The sequence below is a fragment of the Triplophysa rosa genome, linkage group LG12 (genome assembly GCF_024868665.1).
Source record: "Triplophysa rosa linkage group LG12, Trosa_1v2, whole genome shotgun sequence".
NCBI lineage: Eukaryota > Metazoa > Chordata > Actinopteri > Cypriniformes > Nemacheilidae > Triplophysa > Triplophysa rosa.
The window spans coordinates 14,268,707-14,289,285 of record NC_079901.1 but is presented as its reverse complement, the minus strand read 5'-3'; the positions used below and the strand labels follow the sequence as shown (position 1 = coordinate 14,289,285).

The 20,579-nt window shown below is 39.6% G+C and overlaps 1 protein-coding gene across 5 annotated transcripts in view; it reads left to right on the top strand.

Moving 5' to 3' along the window:
- The first annotated feature begins 313 nt into the window (after positions 1–313).
- Positions 314–20,579, top strand: part of plekha7a (pleckstrin homology domain containing, family A member 7a) — a 63,163-nt gene continuing 42,897 nt past the window's right edge. For 3 of the 5 annotated variants that reach the window (XM_057347503.1, XM_057347505.1, XM_057347504.1), the window contains exons 1-3: positions 314–444; positions 551–627; positions 751–808. In XM_057347503.1, the coding sequence (XP_057203486.1) occupies positions 362–444; positions 551–627; positions 751–808 (218 nt within the window). In that variant the 5' untranslated portion in view covers positions 314–361. The remainder of the gene's footprint in view (positions 445–550; positions 628–750; positions 809–20,579) is intronic. The other 2 variants (XM_057347507.1, XM_057347506.1) reach the window with 1 other exon arrangement.

The window sequence follows — 20,579 nt, the reverse complement described above, 5'->3', positions numbered from 1 at the left end:
AACACACATAACTTACATACAAATCTGACGACACAAATTGGACAAATTATTATATAAAATATGATAATGATGATAATAATAACAACATCAACCTCAACAACCACTATAACAACAAATATAATAAAAATAATAAAAAATAATGATTATTTAAAGTTATAATTATAGTAATAATACTCGTTTTAGGATTTTATATGTCATAAATGCATTTTTGTCGGCTAAGCTTCCACACCATAACGCAAACCATATAATAGAAAGTTATCCCTCCCCTTTAATCGTCGGCCTGGTGCCCGAGCGTTGAACGAACGCTACAGAGAGAGGACAGCGAGGAGTGAGCCAGACGCCGGGGCTTTACACGGGAATCATGGCGGCGCCGCTCCAGCGGGACACCTTACCTGAGAACTGGTCCTATGGGGTGTGCAAAGACGGCAGGGTCTTTTTCATTGAGTGAGACTGCGTGTTTGTTATTGAAATTTTAAGCATGTGTTTCTCTAACCCTTTGAGTCTTTCCCAGCCGTTCGCGTCGCTAACAGGTGGTTTGTTTTCATGCCAGCGATGAGTCGAGCGCCAATACTTGGCTTCATCCCCGAACCGGTGAACCCGTGAATTCTGGACACATGATCCGGTCGGGTACGTGCATGTGTGCTTTTCTATAGCTGGCATGATTTTCTTTATTAAGTTTTGCTTATGCATGTAGAAAACCGAGCAGTAAAAGTTTTGCAACACCTGTTATTCCCTTCCCTCCTCTGCTAGATCTGCCAAATGGTTGGGAGGAAGGATTTACGAAGGAAGGAGCGAGTTTCTTTATCGAGTAAGTGAACGTGTTTTATAGCAATTATACCTCTCTAGTGCGTCAGGTGAATTACAGGTCTTATGCACGACACGCTGTTACTAGATCTTAATTTGGCTGATCTTAGTCTCACTCCAGCTCAGGAAAGATTTATCAATGTTGACAGTTGTGATCGCGGAACATAAAGGCTTTTTTATTCCTTACTACACGTATTGTCTTACAATCGACATATTGTAAAAATGTATTACAGTGCAAAGTCTAAAGAACAGGTGCACACGTCCATTTGAATTTGATGGATGTTTAAAGGGATAGCTGAACTCCTGTTTATGACTCTACTGTGGAACAGAAAATAATATATTTTGAGAAATGTCTCAATGGTTTTGTGTCTATACAATGAAAGTCAACTGAGGCTAATTTTGTTTGTTTACCAACGTTCCTCAGCATATCTTCCTTAGTGTTCCAAAGAAGAAAGAATGTAATACAATGAATGACATTAGGTTGAGTCAGTAATGAAAAGAATTGTCATTTCTGGGTGAACTATGTCTTTAAAATAGTATATTATTCATTTATGTAATATCTTTAAAGATTATGTACGGCTGCTCATAGATGGTTGCATTGCTATAGAGCCCTATATCCATCCTTTGGGATGGATCCAACTTTGCCAACTGTTTGCATGACTGAAGAATGTATAGATGACATTAATGATTATATACAGTACCTGCATTCAGAGCTGTGCCGCGAAAGATAGTCAGATTACACTTTTTGTCTGCATGACTGTAATGTGTATTTGCTGACGAATCCAAAATACATCATATGCTATATCACATGACAGTATTCTTGAGGATCTTGCATGGGTGGAGCCTGTTTAAATAAAGGTAAATAGGATGTAAGAGTGACCTCCTACTGGAACTCACATGACTGTGTTTGGACGGGTTGTTTCTTTTTTGTATGTGCTTATACATATGACTGCAGCTAATGGAAAATTGAAAGAATCTAACTTAAACGGTTGTATCAGGTGGTTTATGGCAGAAATATTGTGACCTGAGTTTTTCTAAGCGTAGACAGTAGTATGCTGTTATTGACTCAATAGCTTCTTTATAAAAGTTTAGAGCACTTTAGAGCACATCATGTGCTACAGTGGTTTCATGGATCTCTTATTCTTGTCAGTACATTGAAGCATATAGAAAGTATAAAGGCAAGGAAGTTAATTTTGTTTAAGAGAAGTAGGCAGCAAAGTCAATGGGCATTCACATAAAAGAACGGAAGTCATTTGTTTTGATGCAATTTGACTCCAGCGACATTGAGTTTTATTTATGTAGTTCTTTTCCTAATCATGTTGATTTGAAAGAGCATTGCAGAAAAAATACTGTGTATTATCTCAAAATGTCATTATTGAGCAGTTCCGTTTAAAGCTTTTTTCCATTTAAAGAAAGTTGTCTTCATATATTTGTCTGCTACAAGAGAAACAATGTGGGTGTGTCCAGCAATGTGACAGTTGAGTAAAGTTTAACTTCATGCAAATGAAGGGTGATGGGATGTAAACATGACGTTTTCATGTTAAATTGCAAACAATCTTGCTCCAAACATGTGATTTTTGTAACCCTTGCCATCATTTAAAATACAGTCTCACACAGGAGCTTTCAATACAATAACCCCTCATGCAAAATAGGATACACTGGTGAACTAGTGGGTTAATGCTTAAAATAAACAGTATTTCGTGTTACATTGCACACGGCTCGTGTGAAAGACGTGCTCACTCAGGGGTTCGACATTCGATTCGATTTCGCTTGTGTGTCGTGACTAATGATGATCCACCTACTTTCCGATTATTGTACCCTACCGTCCTATTCCCTGTTCTAGCGAAGGAGATGCCAAAGAATGTTGACCAGTGATCCTTGGAGAGGGATGTGATTAAGGATCCGCCTCCTCACCAATTAGCTTCTAACAGGAGTGTGTGGCCAAGAGATGGGCCGTGAAAATAGAGGAACGCTGGCAGTGCTTGATGGAGCACATCTGATGCCTATTCTGCCTTGTCACCACCGCCATAAATTCAACATTGTATTTCTCCTCTGGAGAACCGGTTTCCCAAAGATCCGGTTACAGTGTGATATTGTAAGACTGACACTTAACCCGTGACCACCTGCCTTACTTCATTAGATCTACATCCCCCCATTACGACCCTTCACTCCCTACCTATGCTTGGCCTGATAGTCTATCTAGAATAGCCCTAGAATATCTGTTGATAACTGATTGGTCGATTTTATTCAAAATCTGCTTTGTTAATGAATAATGCACAATGTTTGTTTTTGTTTTGAATTTTACATCAAGATTGCGTGACTGTTGATCTCACAATCTGTGTTTATATGCTGCTTCGGTGTATAGCTCAGGGTGTTTTGAAAGAGAGTATGGCTTTCAGAACTGTGGCTTTTGCAGTTGGATGCTTTGTTATTGTCTTTCTGATTCTTGTCTCTCAGAATATTGCATTCTGGGTTGTAATTGACTCACAAATGAACCGTAACATTGAATTAGATTGATACGTGTTGATACTGTAATGCTTGCCAGTTCTATTGTGTATTTTCTAGCTGTTCAGACTGTGGATGTGGACAGAAACTAGGAAACTAGGAGGTTACCTGTGTCAGACTAAATTAGGTAGAGTAATTACTTCACTTTTATTGTAATGAGAATCGCTAGACTTCTTTCTCATGTGATGAGGGAGCTACTGATGCTGCTGCAGTGTTTGTATTGTGAGTTCAGTGTTATGTGAGGCTGACTCATATTTTTCATTTACTTTCTATTCCTTACATAGAAGTCATTGTAAAGTACAGGCTTTATTGGGATGTATATGAGTGTTTTAGACATAACTCTTACGGTTTTATTGAATTCTGGTAATTTAGCAACTAAAAGCTGTCAAATGGTCCTCATCTGGCTCTATCAAAGTGGCTATGTTAGCCGAACACAAGTTTGCAAAGCTCATTCTTCTAAATGTGTTTAACAGTTTAAGATATACACCTTATAAAACACTTGTGCAGAGAACTTGATTTCAGAGATACAGAAGAAAGGATGAAAGGAATTCATCTATTCACATATACATACAATAGCAATAACTTAAATATTGCATATTATAGATGATGTTTGAGTGGATTACAGTAGCATCAGTGATGTGTTCACCTTCCCTGAGTCTTTGTAAATTTGCTGCTTTATATATATATATATATGTGTGTGTGTGTGTGTGTTTATTACACGCATATATACGCAGTATTTTCTTTTTTCGTATTACATTATAATAACATTTTTTTCTTTGGTTCACCCACTTGTTGTCAGATTATGCTGATCCTTTACAAAAGTTGATCTGTGAGTAATGTAATGTAAAAAAAAACAGGCCTACTTTCTCTGTTGATCATTAACTACATCGTTTTTATCTGTTCTTGCAAAATTTATTACAACTGCTACATCACAGACACCAACTGAAAATAATTGATAACAAAAATAGTTATATTTCTAATTTGTGTTTTATACTCTCTCTGTGCAAAATATTGCTATAGTTTGAAGCCCCAAAGTTGTTAGAGACCCCCTTATATTCTCTAATTTGCCCTTTTGTAGCAGCTTGGGAACTTGTAAACAAGACTTTGACATAAACCCCAGCAGTATACGTATATGCATCAGATGATCTGTTAATGGTTTGTTGTCTTTTATGACGATAAAGAGACATTAGACTAGTTATTCTAACAGTCAGCAGGGGAGAAGATAATGACCTTTTTCAGATTTACTTGCTCTAAATCTGAGGTAACTATAAAGTACACTGTATAGTTAGCACAAACGTATAATTTTAGCATGTGTGTCCAAATGAATTTTTACAGTATGAGTCCGCATGTGTGGAATTACCACTAATGCTTGGTTTCTAAACTTTCTAAAATTGTTTGTGAGGCTTGGCTTGCGGCGTCATGGCAAATAAATGATCAGTTATGAGGAGAGCTCAGAAACTAGCAGCCCAGAGGCCAGCACGAGTCAGACGGCTCAGTGTGCTTCATATTAATGAATCTCTTTATTCTGAAGATAGAAGTGAGCTTCATTCAGCACAATTACATATTAATGTGCCCTGCAGGATGTGAGTTGGAGAAATCTACAGAGCACATTGTTGATTCTCACACCTCACCATTACTGTTACACTTCTATCAGTAAGGGAGAAGGCATGTTACATAAAGACTCTTTAATGTTTCTGATGCTTTATCCTGCTCATCTCAAGGCCTCGTGGACCTGAAACACTTGCTGTTTTATAAGTACATTTTCATAATTCCTGTTTCCCAGCTTGTACATTATGGGAAAATAATATGGGAATTTTTCTTTATACAGACTAATAGATCTCATTCTGATTAAAAACACTATAACAGTATCTTTAATAGAATCATAATGAGGAAGACTAGATTATAATATCAAATTTAATTCAAGAAGTCAGAGTATTACATTTGCTTTTTTATGTGGGTGAGTGCTTCAGGGCAATTGAAGCACTTGTGAAAATGTAATAATATTACTGCTTTAATAGTCTAGAATAATGTGTGAGCAAGTGTTTCAATGGGATCTACATTATAATGTTTTGAATGCATTATATATTTTTTAATCACATAAACTGATCAGCTGATGAATCAATAGTCTTACCTGCAATAAAGGCATATTACTTTTATATCACATCTACACTAGTATTAAATCTCCCCGGCCTTACAGCCAAGATCACATCCGTGGTAACTACCAGCAGAAATATTATCTTTCATGCAGATCAAATATATATGCCTAAAATTGTTAGGCATCAGAGCTGTAGACATGTAGACATTGCCCCTGACTACTTAAGTGCAGTGTAATTTTGTTGTAGAATTGTATTGTTACAGTATCCGATTTCAAGATTAGTATGACAGACTACCACCTCAAATGACCTATCCTTATACATTGTTTTATATGTAATGCTGGTAGAGAGCAGCCAACTTTCATCTATCAGGTGACCTTCAGCAGATTACCAGACTCCTAAACTGCACTGCAGGACGTCACTTCCAGCTGAGTATCTGTCTTCCTGACCACAGGTGGTAATTTCTGGATCGAAAGCCTTCACATCCCTAGTCTCTTTTGCTTCCTTTTTGTACATTAGTACATTATGACAGATGATGAGAAATCAAGACAAAACCACAGAGACATTTCTCAAAATATCATATTTTGTGTTCCTCAGTAGGAAGAAGTTATATACAGGTTTTAACTGAATAAATGTTGACATAATTTTGATTTTGAACTAACCCTTTAACAAGACACATTGTATATTGAGCCCAGTATAGATGAAAAAGGGACGTTAAGGGACCCATAAATGAAAATTCTGTCATCATTTACTCACCCTCAGGTTGTTCCAAACTTGTTTAAATGTTGTTGTCCTGGTGAACATAAAGAAAGATATTTGAAAAAATGTTTGTTACCAAACAGATCTGGGGCACTATAGACTTCCATAGTAGGGAAAAACAACTGTGGTAGTTAATAGTGCCCCAGAATTGTTTAGCTCTTCAAAAGATCTTCTTTTGTGTTAAACAGAACAAAGATTTGAATAGTTTTGGAACAACTTGAGAGTGCGCAAATGTTGACAAAATGTTCATATCTTTTGGGTGAACTGTCCCTTAAAGGGATACTTCACCCAAAAATAATTTACTCACCTTCGAGTTGTTCCAAATTTGTATTAATTTCTTTGTTCTGATGAACACAGAGAAAGATATTTGGAAGAATGCCAGTAACCAAACAGCTCTTAACACCCATTGACTACCATAGTAGGAAAAAAACAATGGTAGTCAAAGTGCCCCAGAACTGTTTGCTGTCCTACATTCTTCAAAATGTCTTCTTTTGTGTTCAACAGAAAAAAAAAATGATAAAGTAATTTTTCCTACTCTGGGAGTCAATGGGTGTCGACAACTGTTTGGTTACAAGCATTCTTCCAAATATCTTTCTCTGTGTTCATCAGAACAAAGACATTTATACACATTTGGAACAACTCGAAGGTGAGTAAATGATGACAGAATTTTCATTTTTTTGGGAAGTATCACTTTAAGTATCTATTTTTAGTACAAAAGCTTGAATATATTTTGCACTCAGAAATTCTGACCTCTCTTTATTGACCTATTGGGCCTTAGTGCCACCATATACTGTAAAACCGCATTTCTTCTTACACACATGAAATGTCTGAACTGCCCTATCATCTTCTGCAGTCTCTCTCACAGCATGCATGCATATGGAACACACTGTCATGCCAGTTACTGGTATAACTGTGGGTCCTGCAGGACAGAGCGTGTGGTGGAGGGACAAAGGAGGAATTGAGAGGCAGATGAGGCGGCTAGCTAATGGCATGCTTTGTGACAGCCGGAGGCGTTGGCTTTCTGAACCCCCGGTGCCCTTACAGCAAACATTAGCATTGGCATCTGAGTGCGGCATCAGATCGTGTGTCCTGCCCTGGCAGACTTTAGAAAGGCAGAGGCAGAGAAGAGGTGAGGCAGGGCAGGGTCTGTAGTACTGCTGAGACTCTCAGAATGGGAAACTGCTGTGGTTGTGAACGGGACTCGGGTCAGGAAACTGTTCTGGTCAGACAGAAGTTTGCTTGGCCGAGGACGGACCACTCCATCTTTGGGATACACAGGTACATTTCCGCACCTTTGTACAGTATAAATAATGCTTTGGTTGGATTGTCTTTCAGTGGTTTTAATTTTGCAGCTTTTGAAAGTTGTAATGACGTATTCGGTCGGCTGATCTGGTTGATTCTGCAGAAACTTGTGCATGCTGCCTGTGTTATTATTCTGCAGTTAGGAGGGATATGCTGCATCTTGGCACCCGTTCATTATTTAAAGACACAGTGTCTTATTTAGTTCAGTGTGTTTAACTGCTATAATTATAACTCTTCCACACCATATGCATTTGTGTGTTAAGTACACAACAGAGCAATTCATCATGTCTAGACTCGCTTTGTCTTTTGTTTGTATTTTGTCAGTTTACTCAACACCCTGAAGTGCCTACACAGTTGGTCTGTTGTGTTCTTGCATGATTTCGTAAAATGAAATAGGAATCAGATGTCTAGTAGTGTTCTCTTTCTGAAGCATCTTCCTAGTGAAATCCCAATCATGGGCAATGGAAAGCTTGTCTGATCTACCCACATTTAGTTTAACATGAACCTTTGATGTTTTGATCTGAACCCTTCATCACTTCAAAATGTCACATCTGAGGTCAGAGGTCAATGACTCTCTGTTAAAGAAGTTAATGGAGGTTAATAGTGTTGAATGAGAGATTGTGATTGACTGACTTAATATTTCTCTAACAGCTTGAAAAGTCTAGACTTTCTATATCCATCCTTGAATGCATGCATTTTTCATGGCCATTATGTAAAACTCATTTACACACACATACACACACACACACACACTGATAGAGTCTTTAATTCTGTGTATTGAATGCTCTGCAGAGGAAAGTTTAAATTTAACAAGCTCAGATGGTAAGATAACACTTTCTTTGCACATTGGTGGAGCTGAATCACTTTTATGTGCAGTGTTTCAATACAAAATCTTGTGTCTTATTTACTAACCACCTGTTCAACCAGATACTTTGTATGATAAAAATGAATTAAAATGATGTAACCGTTACTCTTTGCAACGCAAACGTGCCTCTTTATTTTCTTTTTATAGAGAGAATGTTAAAAAGCTTTTATTATAGATGTATAATATAATGTATAGGCCACTTCGGAAGATGTAAACACTGGTCCAGCTGCACTTCCGGTTTAATTTTTAATTTGACTTTTTAAAGGTCCATTGTGTAGTTTTTTTGGAGGATGAATTGACAGAAATGCAAAATAATATCTATAACTATGTCTTCAAAGGTGTATAAAGACCTTACATAATGAAGCGTTATGTGTTTATTGCCTACATATGTGTTTATATATCTACATACACCGCGGGTCCCTTTACATGGAATTCATCATGTTGTTTCTACAGTAGCCCTAAACGGACAAACTGCTCTACAGAGCGCATTTCGTAAATACTAAATACGTAACAACATCTTAGTTCTGTGCAGCCACCGTAGTGCTTTGAAAGGGAGGGGTAAAGTGAGCCATTTGTTGCAATTCGCAACCTCACCACTAGATGCCGCTAAAAATACACATTGCTCCTTTAAATCTTACATATAATAATGTGTTTGTGTGGCTTTCTGTCCCAATACAGCAAGTGAAATCAGGTGGTTGTAACGTTTATAGGCCAAATCCTCACATATGAGGGAAGACGTCCCCCTGACTTTGAGCATGTGTGCTGCAGATAAGCTGCACACACGTCACTAATCACACACTTCTCTACAGCTGATAACATTGACAGAACCACACATTCAAATTCAAGCAGAGCAGCATGTGTGGTTTACTGTACAGTATGTGTGCACTGCTTTAAGGAATAGCTGTGGTACAGAGAGGTGAAGTTAATGAACAAAAATCTTGTATTCACTGACCATGTCCAGTCCAGTTTCTAGGCACTGAAATGTGCTGAAATAGCACTCTGGCATGAGCCTTTTAAGAAAAAAAACAACTTTGTGGTTATTGACTGAATTTGTTCTCCTGGTTCTTAAAATGTCTTTTAATTTGAATGATCAATGCAGCGTTGCTGGTTGATCACTGGGCAAACCTGGTGCATTTTGAATTAGCACATTAGTTGAATAGATGGCTCATTTTGTTTTTTGTAAATTTTGTCAGAAAAGAAAAGGAGCCAACATTCAGACATCATGGATTCTGTGTTACACAGATGAGGGATTTATTCCTTCAGATCCCTTGGCCAGTACTCGCGAAACCAAAGACAAAGCAGAAATTAAAGTTTCTTTTGTGCTGACTAAAAACATTTCAGGCATATCTGGGACGGACTATGATACACTTTCTACTTTCATCTTCTGTCTTAATCTGCATTGTGAAGGCATGTGGTTTACGTAGCTTTCAAAACATTCACAAAATTTTAACCAATCACATTCAACCCCAACGAAGAATGAGATTTAAAAGCCAACTTTCCATATTTTATGTATGTGATAAAGTTCAATAAAAGGGAAGGAAGGAGTTGGGAACCGGCGAACAACCACAAACTTTTAATCAAAAATAAACAAACAATAATCCAGCAGTAAAAAGGCCGGCAGCCACCTCACGGTAGACTGCCGGCCATACAAACATAAACAAAACTTAACATGTCCGGGCCTGGTCCTCTCTCGCCGTATACTGCTGTCGCTCGTCCTTTTATGCTTTCGATCTCCTCTGTGAGAGATGCGAGACCGGTGTAACGCCCAGCTGACACTCATTATCTCTCGCGCCTCGCTTCCTCCTCCCACTGCTTTCGTCACGCCTCCCTCGTCACATACCCCCATTGCCCCTCACAGGCCGGGGTTACCCACGAGACTGTGCTTACTTCCCCCGGGGGGCCAGTCTCGACGGCCCCAGCACCTGGGGGCATGGACAGACGAGACGAGAGAACGGAGACGGAAGCACCAGGAGCGACAGAAACGAGAGAGGGGAGAGAGGAAACAGAGGGAAAAAAATGTGGTCCGGTTCCCCGACACGCTGTCGCTCAGTCCTCAGCCAGCCGAGAGGCGGTGCCATGTGGTGGTACTGGACGCTCCCTCGCTCCTCCGCCCCCTGGCAGCCTGCGATGGCTCCTCCGGCTGAGGGCAGCCGGCAGCAAGTCCCCCGCCTCCTGCTCCTCCCCTTCATGTCGGACGGCAGCAGGCTCCGGCCCACGGCCAGCGGGGCTGACTCCTCCGCTCCCTCCCGGACGGCATCCACCCCACCTCAGACCCAGGGGCACGGCAGCGAGGTCCTCGTGTCCTGGCGGCTGGCGATGGCTCCTCCGACTGGGGGCAGCCGGCAGCAAGTCCCCCGCCTCCTGCTCCTCCCCTTCATGGCAGATGGCAGCAGGCTCCGGCCCACGGCCAGCGGGGCTGACTCCTCTGCTCCCTCCCGGACGGCAGCCACCCCACCTCAGACCCAGGGGCATGGCAGCGAGGTCCTCGTGTCCTGGCGGCCGGCGATTGCTCCTCCGACTGAGGGCAGCCGGCAGCAAGTCCCCCGCCTCCTGCTCCTCCCCTTCACGGTGGACGGTAGCAGGCTCTGGCCCACGGCCAGCGGGGCTGACTTCTCGGCTCCCTCTCGGATGGCAGCCACCCCACCTCGGACCCAGGAACACGCCACGAGTTCTACTCCACGAGTTCCTCGCCCCGTCCGGGCACACGCGCCAGCACCACTGCCTCGGGCAGCCGCTCGCGGACTACCCTCGTCCGCGCTGCCCTAACTCTTCTGCACCGCGATCCCCCTCAGCGGCGAGGGCTCTTCGACAGCATGTCCCTCCTTCCTCCCGGGTTTCGGCACCACTGTGACGATGTTCAATTAAAAGGAAGGAAGGAAGCGGGAACCGGTGAACAATCACAAACTTTTAATCAAAAATAAACCAACAATAACCCAGCAGTAAAAAGGCCATACAAACATAAACAAAACTTAACATGTCCGGGCCCGGTCCTCTCTCGCCGTATACTCCTGTCGCTCGTCCTTTTATGCTTCCGATCTCCTCCGTGATAGATGCGAGACTGGTGTAACGCCCAGCTGACACTCATTATCTCTCGCGCCACCTGCCTCGCTTTCTCCTCCCACGGCTCTCGTCACGCCTCCCTCGTCACAATGTACATGAATAAAAATAGTGTCAATAAAATGGACATTTTTTTCAGTATTATAAATGAAAATTTGAATACTGTACCTCGAAATCTATCATATAATCTAACATTTTCACAGCAATAAACACATTACCTTTTTTCATCATCGAAAATGTCGAAAATGTTTGCTGAACAGATTCAGACGTCTTATCCAGCACCATAGCCAGTGACTTTCCTTTAGGAATGCTGGGATATTTCTGATCAGATACAAAATGGCACCTGTAACCTCGGTTTCAATAGTTGATTAAACTCTTAAATCCTCTCTCTCTTTCTCGCTCTTTCCATCTCTCATGACACATATTTCCCATCCTGTGCCCAATGTCTCTTCCTGCCCATCCACACTGCACATCCTGTCAGTGAGCTGAGATCTCAAAAAGCAGGTTGAGCCTCTCCACCCCTCCCTTCCTCTCTGTGAGTGTGTGTGCGGCGGTACGTCACAGCAGAGGACTGGTGTGTATGTGCGCAGGCTGGTTACTGTGTGAGCCTGTGGGGAAACCGAAGCGTCGGAGATAGGAGATCACACAGATAACCACAAAATCACCATGTTTACGTCTTTCCGGAAGCGTCCTGTTGTACCAGTTCTGTTTTTTTGATGCCGTGGAGCTCTGAAACCTCTCTTCTTCTCTACTGTCTGCTGAGAGATGGTTGAGCTTTAGAAAACTGAAACTATTGCATTATTCTCGAACGTGGTTCTTCCTTGTACTCTGACTCGCTTTGTTGTCAAAACAGTTTTTTTCACATCTCTGCTGTTAAAATGAAAGCAGTAGAACAGGACTTTCTGTAAGTGTCAGCCGTTCAGCTAGAAGTTTGTCACCTGGAGCTGTTTGGATTGAACAGGAAGCCATGTGGAGCCAATCTGAGTACTCCAAACATTACCATTCTCAGCCTGCTCATCCTTTTTACCATGCACCCTACAGGTGGGTGGATCTTTCTCTTTCAATCGATGCTAGAACACATTGAATGTTTATAAGATTGCTGGTTAAGAAGATCTGTACTAGAATATCCTACACATTTCATGTAATATTCACAGAATGCTGACAAGAGGATGTTTCATGCTGGACATGCTTGTAGATGCTAAAACAGCTTGACAGGGTTATGTTGTATAATACTAGATTAATTCGAAACCACGTGCCTCTGTGGCAAGGATTATATTGCGATGAGAGTGAATTAACCGCTGGATGAATGTTGTGACATTAGGGAAATCCAACAGGTCCTGTTAAACTGGCAAGTTGAGTGATTTCTGTGGAACTTGACACCTGTGAAGAAATACTTCACTCATTATTTAACTTTCTGTCTCCATTTTGTATAATACACCACCTTTCAGCATTCCTCCATAGTTCAAAGTCCTCTTCACCAGAGGTTTTGTATTCTTTAAATACCAGCAGCAACATTCCTAAACTAAAAGCCAAATACTTGTGCAAGCATGATGACTCTTCTTCAGTACTCTTCGTCAGTTCTTGCAAACAGCTCAGGAAGACCGAGGATTGTTCTCATATTTACTAATATCTGTAGCACGCTGGCTCAGATTCAGTTATCATGATTTAATGAAAATGCTACTTTTTCTTTGAAGTTTCTTTTGGTTTCAATGTTCTTTCAGAGACACAGCATGAGTCGCTTTATTGCGATTTTGTTTTCTGCTCGAATGTGATAATTATACCAAACCCATGATTGTGAGCTGCTCCCTTAATAACATACAGCCGTGGCCTCTACCTGCCTATGTGTTTACCTTTCGCTTTTCCTCCTAGACGTTACTGTAATTACAGTACATTTAGCTGGAGAAAATGACTAACTTTATTTTCAGGTTTTAATTCAGCCTCCGGACGTTTGTGCGAACAGGCCCACCACACAAATGCTGTTTAACCTGCATATGACAATGAAGCAGAACATTGCTTACAAACATACTGTACATGCATAAACATACAGTACAGTTAATCATATTTTGCTTAAAATGTTAAAGACGGACTCTTTTCAGTATTTAACATCAGATTATCATAATAGACAAACTGCACCGGCGTTTGAGATTTGCTCTGTTAAGTTGCATCTTGTAGACATTTCACACTCAGCTGTGCCTCTACTACGATTAAAACTAAAGTGTACTGTATTACATGGCTGTTTCCCCTTATGCCATTCAAGAATAACGTCCATTTTGGTTGACTTGCAGATGTTCTTCTCCAGGAATGGGAGGTAGACTGTTCAGTCAAACTATGCCATTTCAGAAAATCAAATGGTTTAAAGCATAAAGCAGTGTTTAAAGCGGCAACGAGCAACTTTTGCTCACTGTTGCCCCACGTGGTTGATAAGCGGAATTGTCTGTATGCAGTGTCGCAAAATCTTTCGCAAAGATTTCCCGCTGGCAGCTCAATACACGTGAGTTTGTTTACTAAGCCGACGGACCCAGATACGTTGTTCAAACTATGTCCACCGATCAGGTAAAGTAGTCCGTGTTACCATATGTTCTTCGTATATCAGTACAAAGATCTATGTATCGTAAGTAGTCAACCCTACGTGTTCGAAGCAAGGTTACCAACTTATTCTGGTAACTTTGGCCAAAAAAATATGTTATATTATGTTATTCATAAACTGTATATGTAACTGTATTGTTTTTGAAATCAGCGTTTCATCTTCATTTTATACCACACGTGTGCCAACACTATGGGCTGTACTACAGGGCTATACTACAACCTCAAAGTAGACTCGGGGGTAGCAGCTGATTGTTAGAATTTAGCACAGAGCGTGCTAGCTACATTGAACATTTGTATTTACCCGAAACACAACGCATGGACTTGAATGTGTTTTGTAACCTATAGTACTTTTCTTTTGTTATTATATCGGAAGTCACTAAACACAATCACGACCAGGCGTTGTGTTTTGTGTAATATATGTTATAACTACAGTCAACTCTGTATGAAAACAGCGCATAGCATGTACATAATATATATAACGACAACATTAGCCTAATCAACCACTGAACTGTTCAACAGTCACGTGGTTTACTGGTCTGAACAAAATAATCTGCTACTTTTTACCACAACACGTTTAGTGTGGTTGTTTAGTCTTTATTTACAAGCACTACACACATTCATGACGAGACACGACAACATGCTAGCTATCGACACCGGCAACCGTATATTATCTCTCAGCTACCTTACGCTTATAAAGTGCGAACTGGTGTTGCGCCAATGACACAGACTAATAACAAATACATTCAAAAGTACAGGACAGTAACAAAAAATGTACAAATAACACTTACAAATCCAGGAGCCGGACCGCAAGGTCTGCATCCGTTTTGCAACCCGTTGCCTTTTGCTGCTCTTGCCACCAAGTGTAAGCCTGTCCGATATTGATTCGTGACCGGCCTCGTGTCCGATCACTCTCTCGCTTTCTTTTCTTTGCTTCCTCCGACAAAACCCTCTTTGGTTTTTTGGCTGGCTCTGCCATGGTGATGTTTTGGTTCGTTTCGTCTTGCTGTTAGCTCTGCTGTTGGCTAACTTCTCCCAGGCTACGAGTATGCCGTAAAGCAGGGGATAGGCGGGGCTTGTACTGGCCCGAACACCAAAGTTACAAGTGCAATTTCAGCCGATAGGAGGCTGCTCAGGTAGCAACGGCAGTAAAATTTGTCCAGTTAAAAGTTGACCTACCACTAAAATCATTTTAGAGACATTATTTTAACGTCAAAAGGTTGCTCGTTGTTGCTTTAAATCAGTTCCACATGTCGGCACAAGTCTGGATATAAGCATCAGCACTAACCCTGTGAGTTTGAAGGTCCAGTTTGGGAAATGTAGCGGCATCTATAGCGGTGAGGTTACGAATTGCAACCAATGTCCAAGTTCAGTTCAATTCAATTTTATTTATATAGCGCTTTTCACAATGTGCATTGTTCCAAAGCAGCTTTACAGGAGAAAATAAGAAAAACTGAAAAACACACAAAAAACGGTAAAACACAGCACAGTGCATGGTGTTTTAACATAAAGACATAACGCTTCATTATGTAAGGTCTTTATACTTTAAACATAGTTATGTACTGTATATTATATTGCATTTCTGTCAATAGATCCTCCAAAATATTACACATTGCACCTTTAAGGCTTTATGGTGCACAATTTATGTAGTTATTGATTACGCATGTAAAATGAATAATGTAACCACAGATAAACCCATGTTAGGGTAATGCAGGATCTGACACATATACATGTAAGATACCGATCACCCTTTTCGGGTTTATTGGGTTGTGATAATGTTTCATGTGCATGTACACGTTTTTGCCTTAGCATCAAGGCTGCCAGGTTTTGTTTTTTTAATGGGGCCTTCTGGGTTACTTTAAGATTACACATGACTTAAAGTAAAACTGCATGGTTTAAAATCCTAATAGTTTTTTATACAAATTAAAAACAAGTTTGTCTGTTTGTGATGTTTTTGCATTCGCGTGAAAGGGGACCTCATTTTTTGATCTTGATCGTCAGTGATCCCCATGCTATTTCATTGTATGGCAAATGTAATTTGTTATTGCATTGAATGGATTTACTCACACAGCAGGGGTGGGTAAAACAGCAGATTGTCTTGACTTAAATCCTGATTCATCTTGCTGTGTGTCTATTGAGAACAAGCCAGGTCTGCCTTCAATCACGTGACATATGCCTTATTAAGACATTGTCTTATATGATAAGTTTTACTATGGAGAAATTTGGAGATTTATGTTTCTTTATTGCAGCAATGGTGTAGTTACTTGCTCTACATGTAGGGGCTAGCTGGGCCTACCCAGACAATCTCGATCAATATTACGGTTATTTGTTTCTCATCTCACACGACACACAAGAAGAATGTCTATGAAAATGAGTCGATAATCAATTTTGTACGCTAAATTGCTCTTTGATTTTCATCACGCTGTATGTAGTCTCTTCTATATGCAGTGTAATATCATAATTGATTACAAATGCAAATTTTTATAATAAAAGCCAGCGGCACTATGACAAACTCACAGCGTTTGATTATCCGTGCCATTTACAAAAAGCGAATTTGCACAGGGAGCCCATCTGCTTCTCGTGCCCCGGCACGAACCAATCGCATTGCAGCACGGGTCCCAGAGGCGCCACGCTGGGAGTTCACTACCCCAAAAGCGGGCTAAAAAAAGTCCCACACTCATCCGAGCTGTATCCTGGCTTGTAATTTATGTACTGACGTGCCTTGGTTTATCCAATGCGGTCAGAAGATTGAGAGGATCAGAGATCAGAGGGATGATCCAGATATGTGATTTTGTCCAAGCTTCATTCCTGTCTCCCTCTCTCTGATGTGTGGACATCCAGCCAATGAACAGGAGAATTTTGATTTCTCTGAGAGCTAGACACGTATTACAGCAGATTAATCCAAAATGTGGAGCAACTGTTTTGAGAACTGCTTGGGACTGAAGCCCGCGAGGTATGTTTGGTTTGTGAATGTTAAAAAGTTCAGAAGATACAGTGTCTGTGGTGAACGTAGGTACCTTTTGTGTTTATATCTATGTGTTTACGTTCACCAGCGGTATTACTCTATTGGTCTAATATGTAGATTTTATGTTTTGATTGTAAAACATATTTTCTCAATACATGCTTTTGAATGGCCATCGGTGGAGAAAGTTGGTGTCCTAGTGTAGTCTTGTCATCACCAGCAGGGGCTGACTGTACCATTCTAACCAGCCAAACCCTGACCCCTGAACCCTGTCATACATCTCATGATCAAAGAGAAGGGTTGCCATAAATGCACCATATTGTCGCTGTCCTTCCGAAACCTTGAATGTCCAAATTCACAGTTTTTCAGGAAATGGAAAAACAGTATTTTTTAAATGATTAAATACTGTGTTGTCAAAGTCGACAATCACTTTTAAATACTTTTTTTTTGTTAGACATTTACAAAATCCAGTGACAAACATAAAGGGTGACTAATAATAATTAGGGCTGTCAAACGATTAATCGCATCAAGAATAAAGGTTTGTGTTTACATAATACATTAATCGCATGTACTGTGCTTTTTTTTATAAGCGCATACACGCACATGCATATATTTAAGATTTAAAAATATAAAAATGAATAAACATTTATATATAATTTAAATTATTGGTAAATATAAATAAACAGATCTAAATATTTCCTAAATGTATGCGTATGTGTTTATAAATAAATAAAAAATATGCACAGAACACAGACAAATATTATGAAAATACAGTTTTATTCTGGATGTGGTTAATCGCGATTAATAGTTTGACCGCCCTAATAATATTGATTTACACAAAAATAAAAATCACAAAATATGGAGAGACAAGTTTCAGAAGGACACCAGCGATATGAATCTTTGTAATTTTGCTCAAAATTTGAATCACTTAATAATTACGATTATTCTGTCAGTTAGGAACTTATTTATATTTATTACACTTTACAGCCAATTAATTGATGAGTTGATGGTTTCAAATTCTCTGTAACTCTTGAAGTCTCTGTGACTCTGAAATCAGCAGGATCTGATCTCTAAACAGGCTGTCTGACATTTAAATGTCGCCATTCAGCGAGGGATTCGGGCTGCAGCTTGCTTTTTGCTTGCATGCTCTGACTGTCACTGTGTGTGTGTACTGCGAGGCCTTTATTAATTCATGCCAGCCTTTTATGAAAGTCTCTTATCGCTGCTGAGGAATGTTTCTCTCTTTAAATTGGAGATTTGTTTAAAGACTCTCTTAGATTTGTGTGAAGTCGCAGAATGGCTGAAAGACTCATGACCAGTAGCTGTTCAATTCCTGTTTAAATGAATTTGAATGCTGATGATTGACACTGATGTGAATTAAGCTATGCAGAATAATGAAATGAGCATCATCTGGCTTTATAGGGGATGAGAGAGGTCTAACAATATCGCTGGTGTGTGGTGTGCGTTTCTGTGTTTGTGTGTGATGAGGACCTTTGTGTGAATCAGTTCCTGGTGTTTTGGTTCAGAGGCTGATACAATATATTTGTATTTCTCTTTCTTACAAAAACATGGCTAAGACACCTATTTTAATTGCCTTACAGATATAATTCCCAAGAGACGATATATACAGACTTTGTTTACTTGTTTAGCAAACAAGGGATTCTCTCTGTGAAGATGGCAGAGAATTTACATGAAAACACGAGGGGGAGACGTCGTTGTAAATGTCTTGAATAACTTCAGATGTCACGGTGGGTGGCGGACATTCCAAAGCTTGAATATTTGAGAATAATGTTGCTTTATCTTGTTGAATATTCCATAACCACATTTAAATTCACAACGATGTCTGAAAGATTACAGCATGTGCTGGACTTTTATGAATGTTGGTGGAAAATGACTTGAGGCCTCTGAAGGGGAAGCTACATCTTTAGCTGTTCTTTTTTGTACAGTGTTTTGTTACAGACTTATTGGTACTGTGGTACAGTGATGGTTTCAGACTGTAATTTATGGTACTGGTGGGCTAATTTTCATGGTTATCAAGATACTAAAAGGGATAGTTGACCCAAAAATAAAAATTCATATCATTCACTCACCTTAATGTCATTGCAAATTGTATGACTTTTTCTGCAGAACAAAATATATATATATATATTTTAAAAACATTGGTTACCATTCAACATTGGTCCCCATTGAATTCCACTGTATGGACACTAAACCACTGAGACATTTTTCAAAATATCTTCTGCGTCCCACAGAAGAAAAAGTCATAGTCATGTTTTGAACCATGTGCGGGTAAATAAATAATGATATAGTTTACTCCAAAAAAATTAGCCCTGATAAAGAATACAATATTTTAGTTAGTCTGAAGTGGAAATGACACTGAGATAGATTCTCATAAGTTTCCCATGCGACTTGAGTCGCTGGACCCGATCTGATTTGTAGGTGGGAACAGTTGGGAAGTCTAACACATTGCAGTTTTTATTGTTTTTAATTAATTTGCTAAAAACATAATATTAAAATTTGACAGGAACAGAGCCTAAATTGTGGGCGAGTTTGGATGAAATTGCATAAATGCTGTATTGTGCACAGACCTCAACTCTGACTGACCAACTGCTGTTTTTAAGAGAATTGTCAGATATCTCTTATAGTTTAAAATATAAGAAATGCATGCTCTATTCAATGGATTAAATGGTGTTTGTATCATTTTATTTTCATTAATATTAAAGAGATAGTTTTCTGAAAAATAAAATGTCTCTCATAATTTATTCACCTTCATGTCATACAAAACCTGTATGTGACTTTCTTCTGTGCAACACAAAAGAGGATATTTTGAGAAATGTCTTTGTTGAGTTTGTGTCCAGACAATGGAAATCAAAAAGTTTCTTCAAAGTTCTTCAAAATATTTTATTTTATGTTATGCAGAAGAAAGAAAGTCATACAGGTTTAAAATAAAGAAAAAAAATTGGATTAACAATTCCTTGTAAGTATTTGTGAATGTAATGACATGCTTTGATGCATTTGATGCATGTTATTACACACAACTGTACCTTGCGAAGTTGCGATCAATGTGAGACAAATATTTGTAAAGTAGAACTGCAGGGATTGTCCTATCATTTTAACCCATGACTTCATTATTTCTCCAACAAATGCAAACAAATGACCTTCATTCTCTAGCCTGAATTTTCATTTTTGGGTAGCTAAATGTAGGTGACTTTATGAGTCACCATGCACACACAATGAGCATGGACATTAGAATAAAAATGTTTGGGTTAACATAATCTGCTCTTTTCTACCTGCTTTTTTGTTTGTGTGTGTATGTGTGTGTGTTCATGTTTGTATATCCCAGTGGGGACCTAAACCTGAATGCACACCAACACATGGGGACTCGTGTCACCGTGGGGACCAAAATTGAGGTTCTCATGGGCAAAAAAGCTTATAAACTGAACAGAACAATATTTTTTAAAAATCTAAAAATGCAAAAAGTGTTCTATGATCTTTAGGTTTAGGGATAGGGGATAGAATATACAGTTTGTAGAGTATAAAAAACATTACGCCTATGGACTGTCCCCACGGGGATAGTCAACCAAAGCCTGTGTGTGTGTGTGTGTGTGTGTGTGTGTGTGTGTGTGGTGTGTTGTGTGTTTGTGTCGTT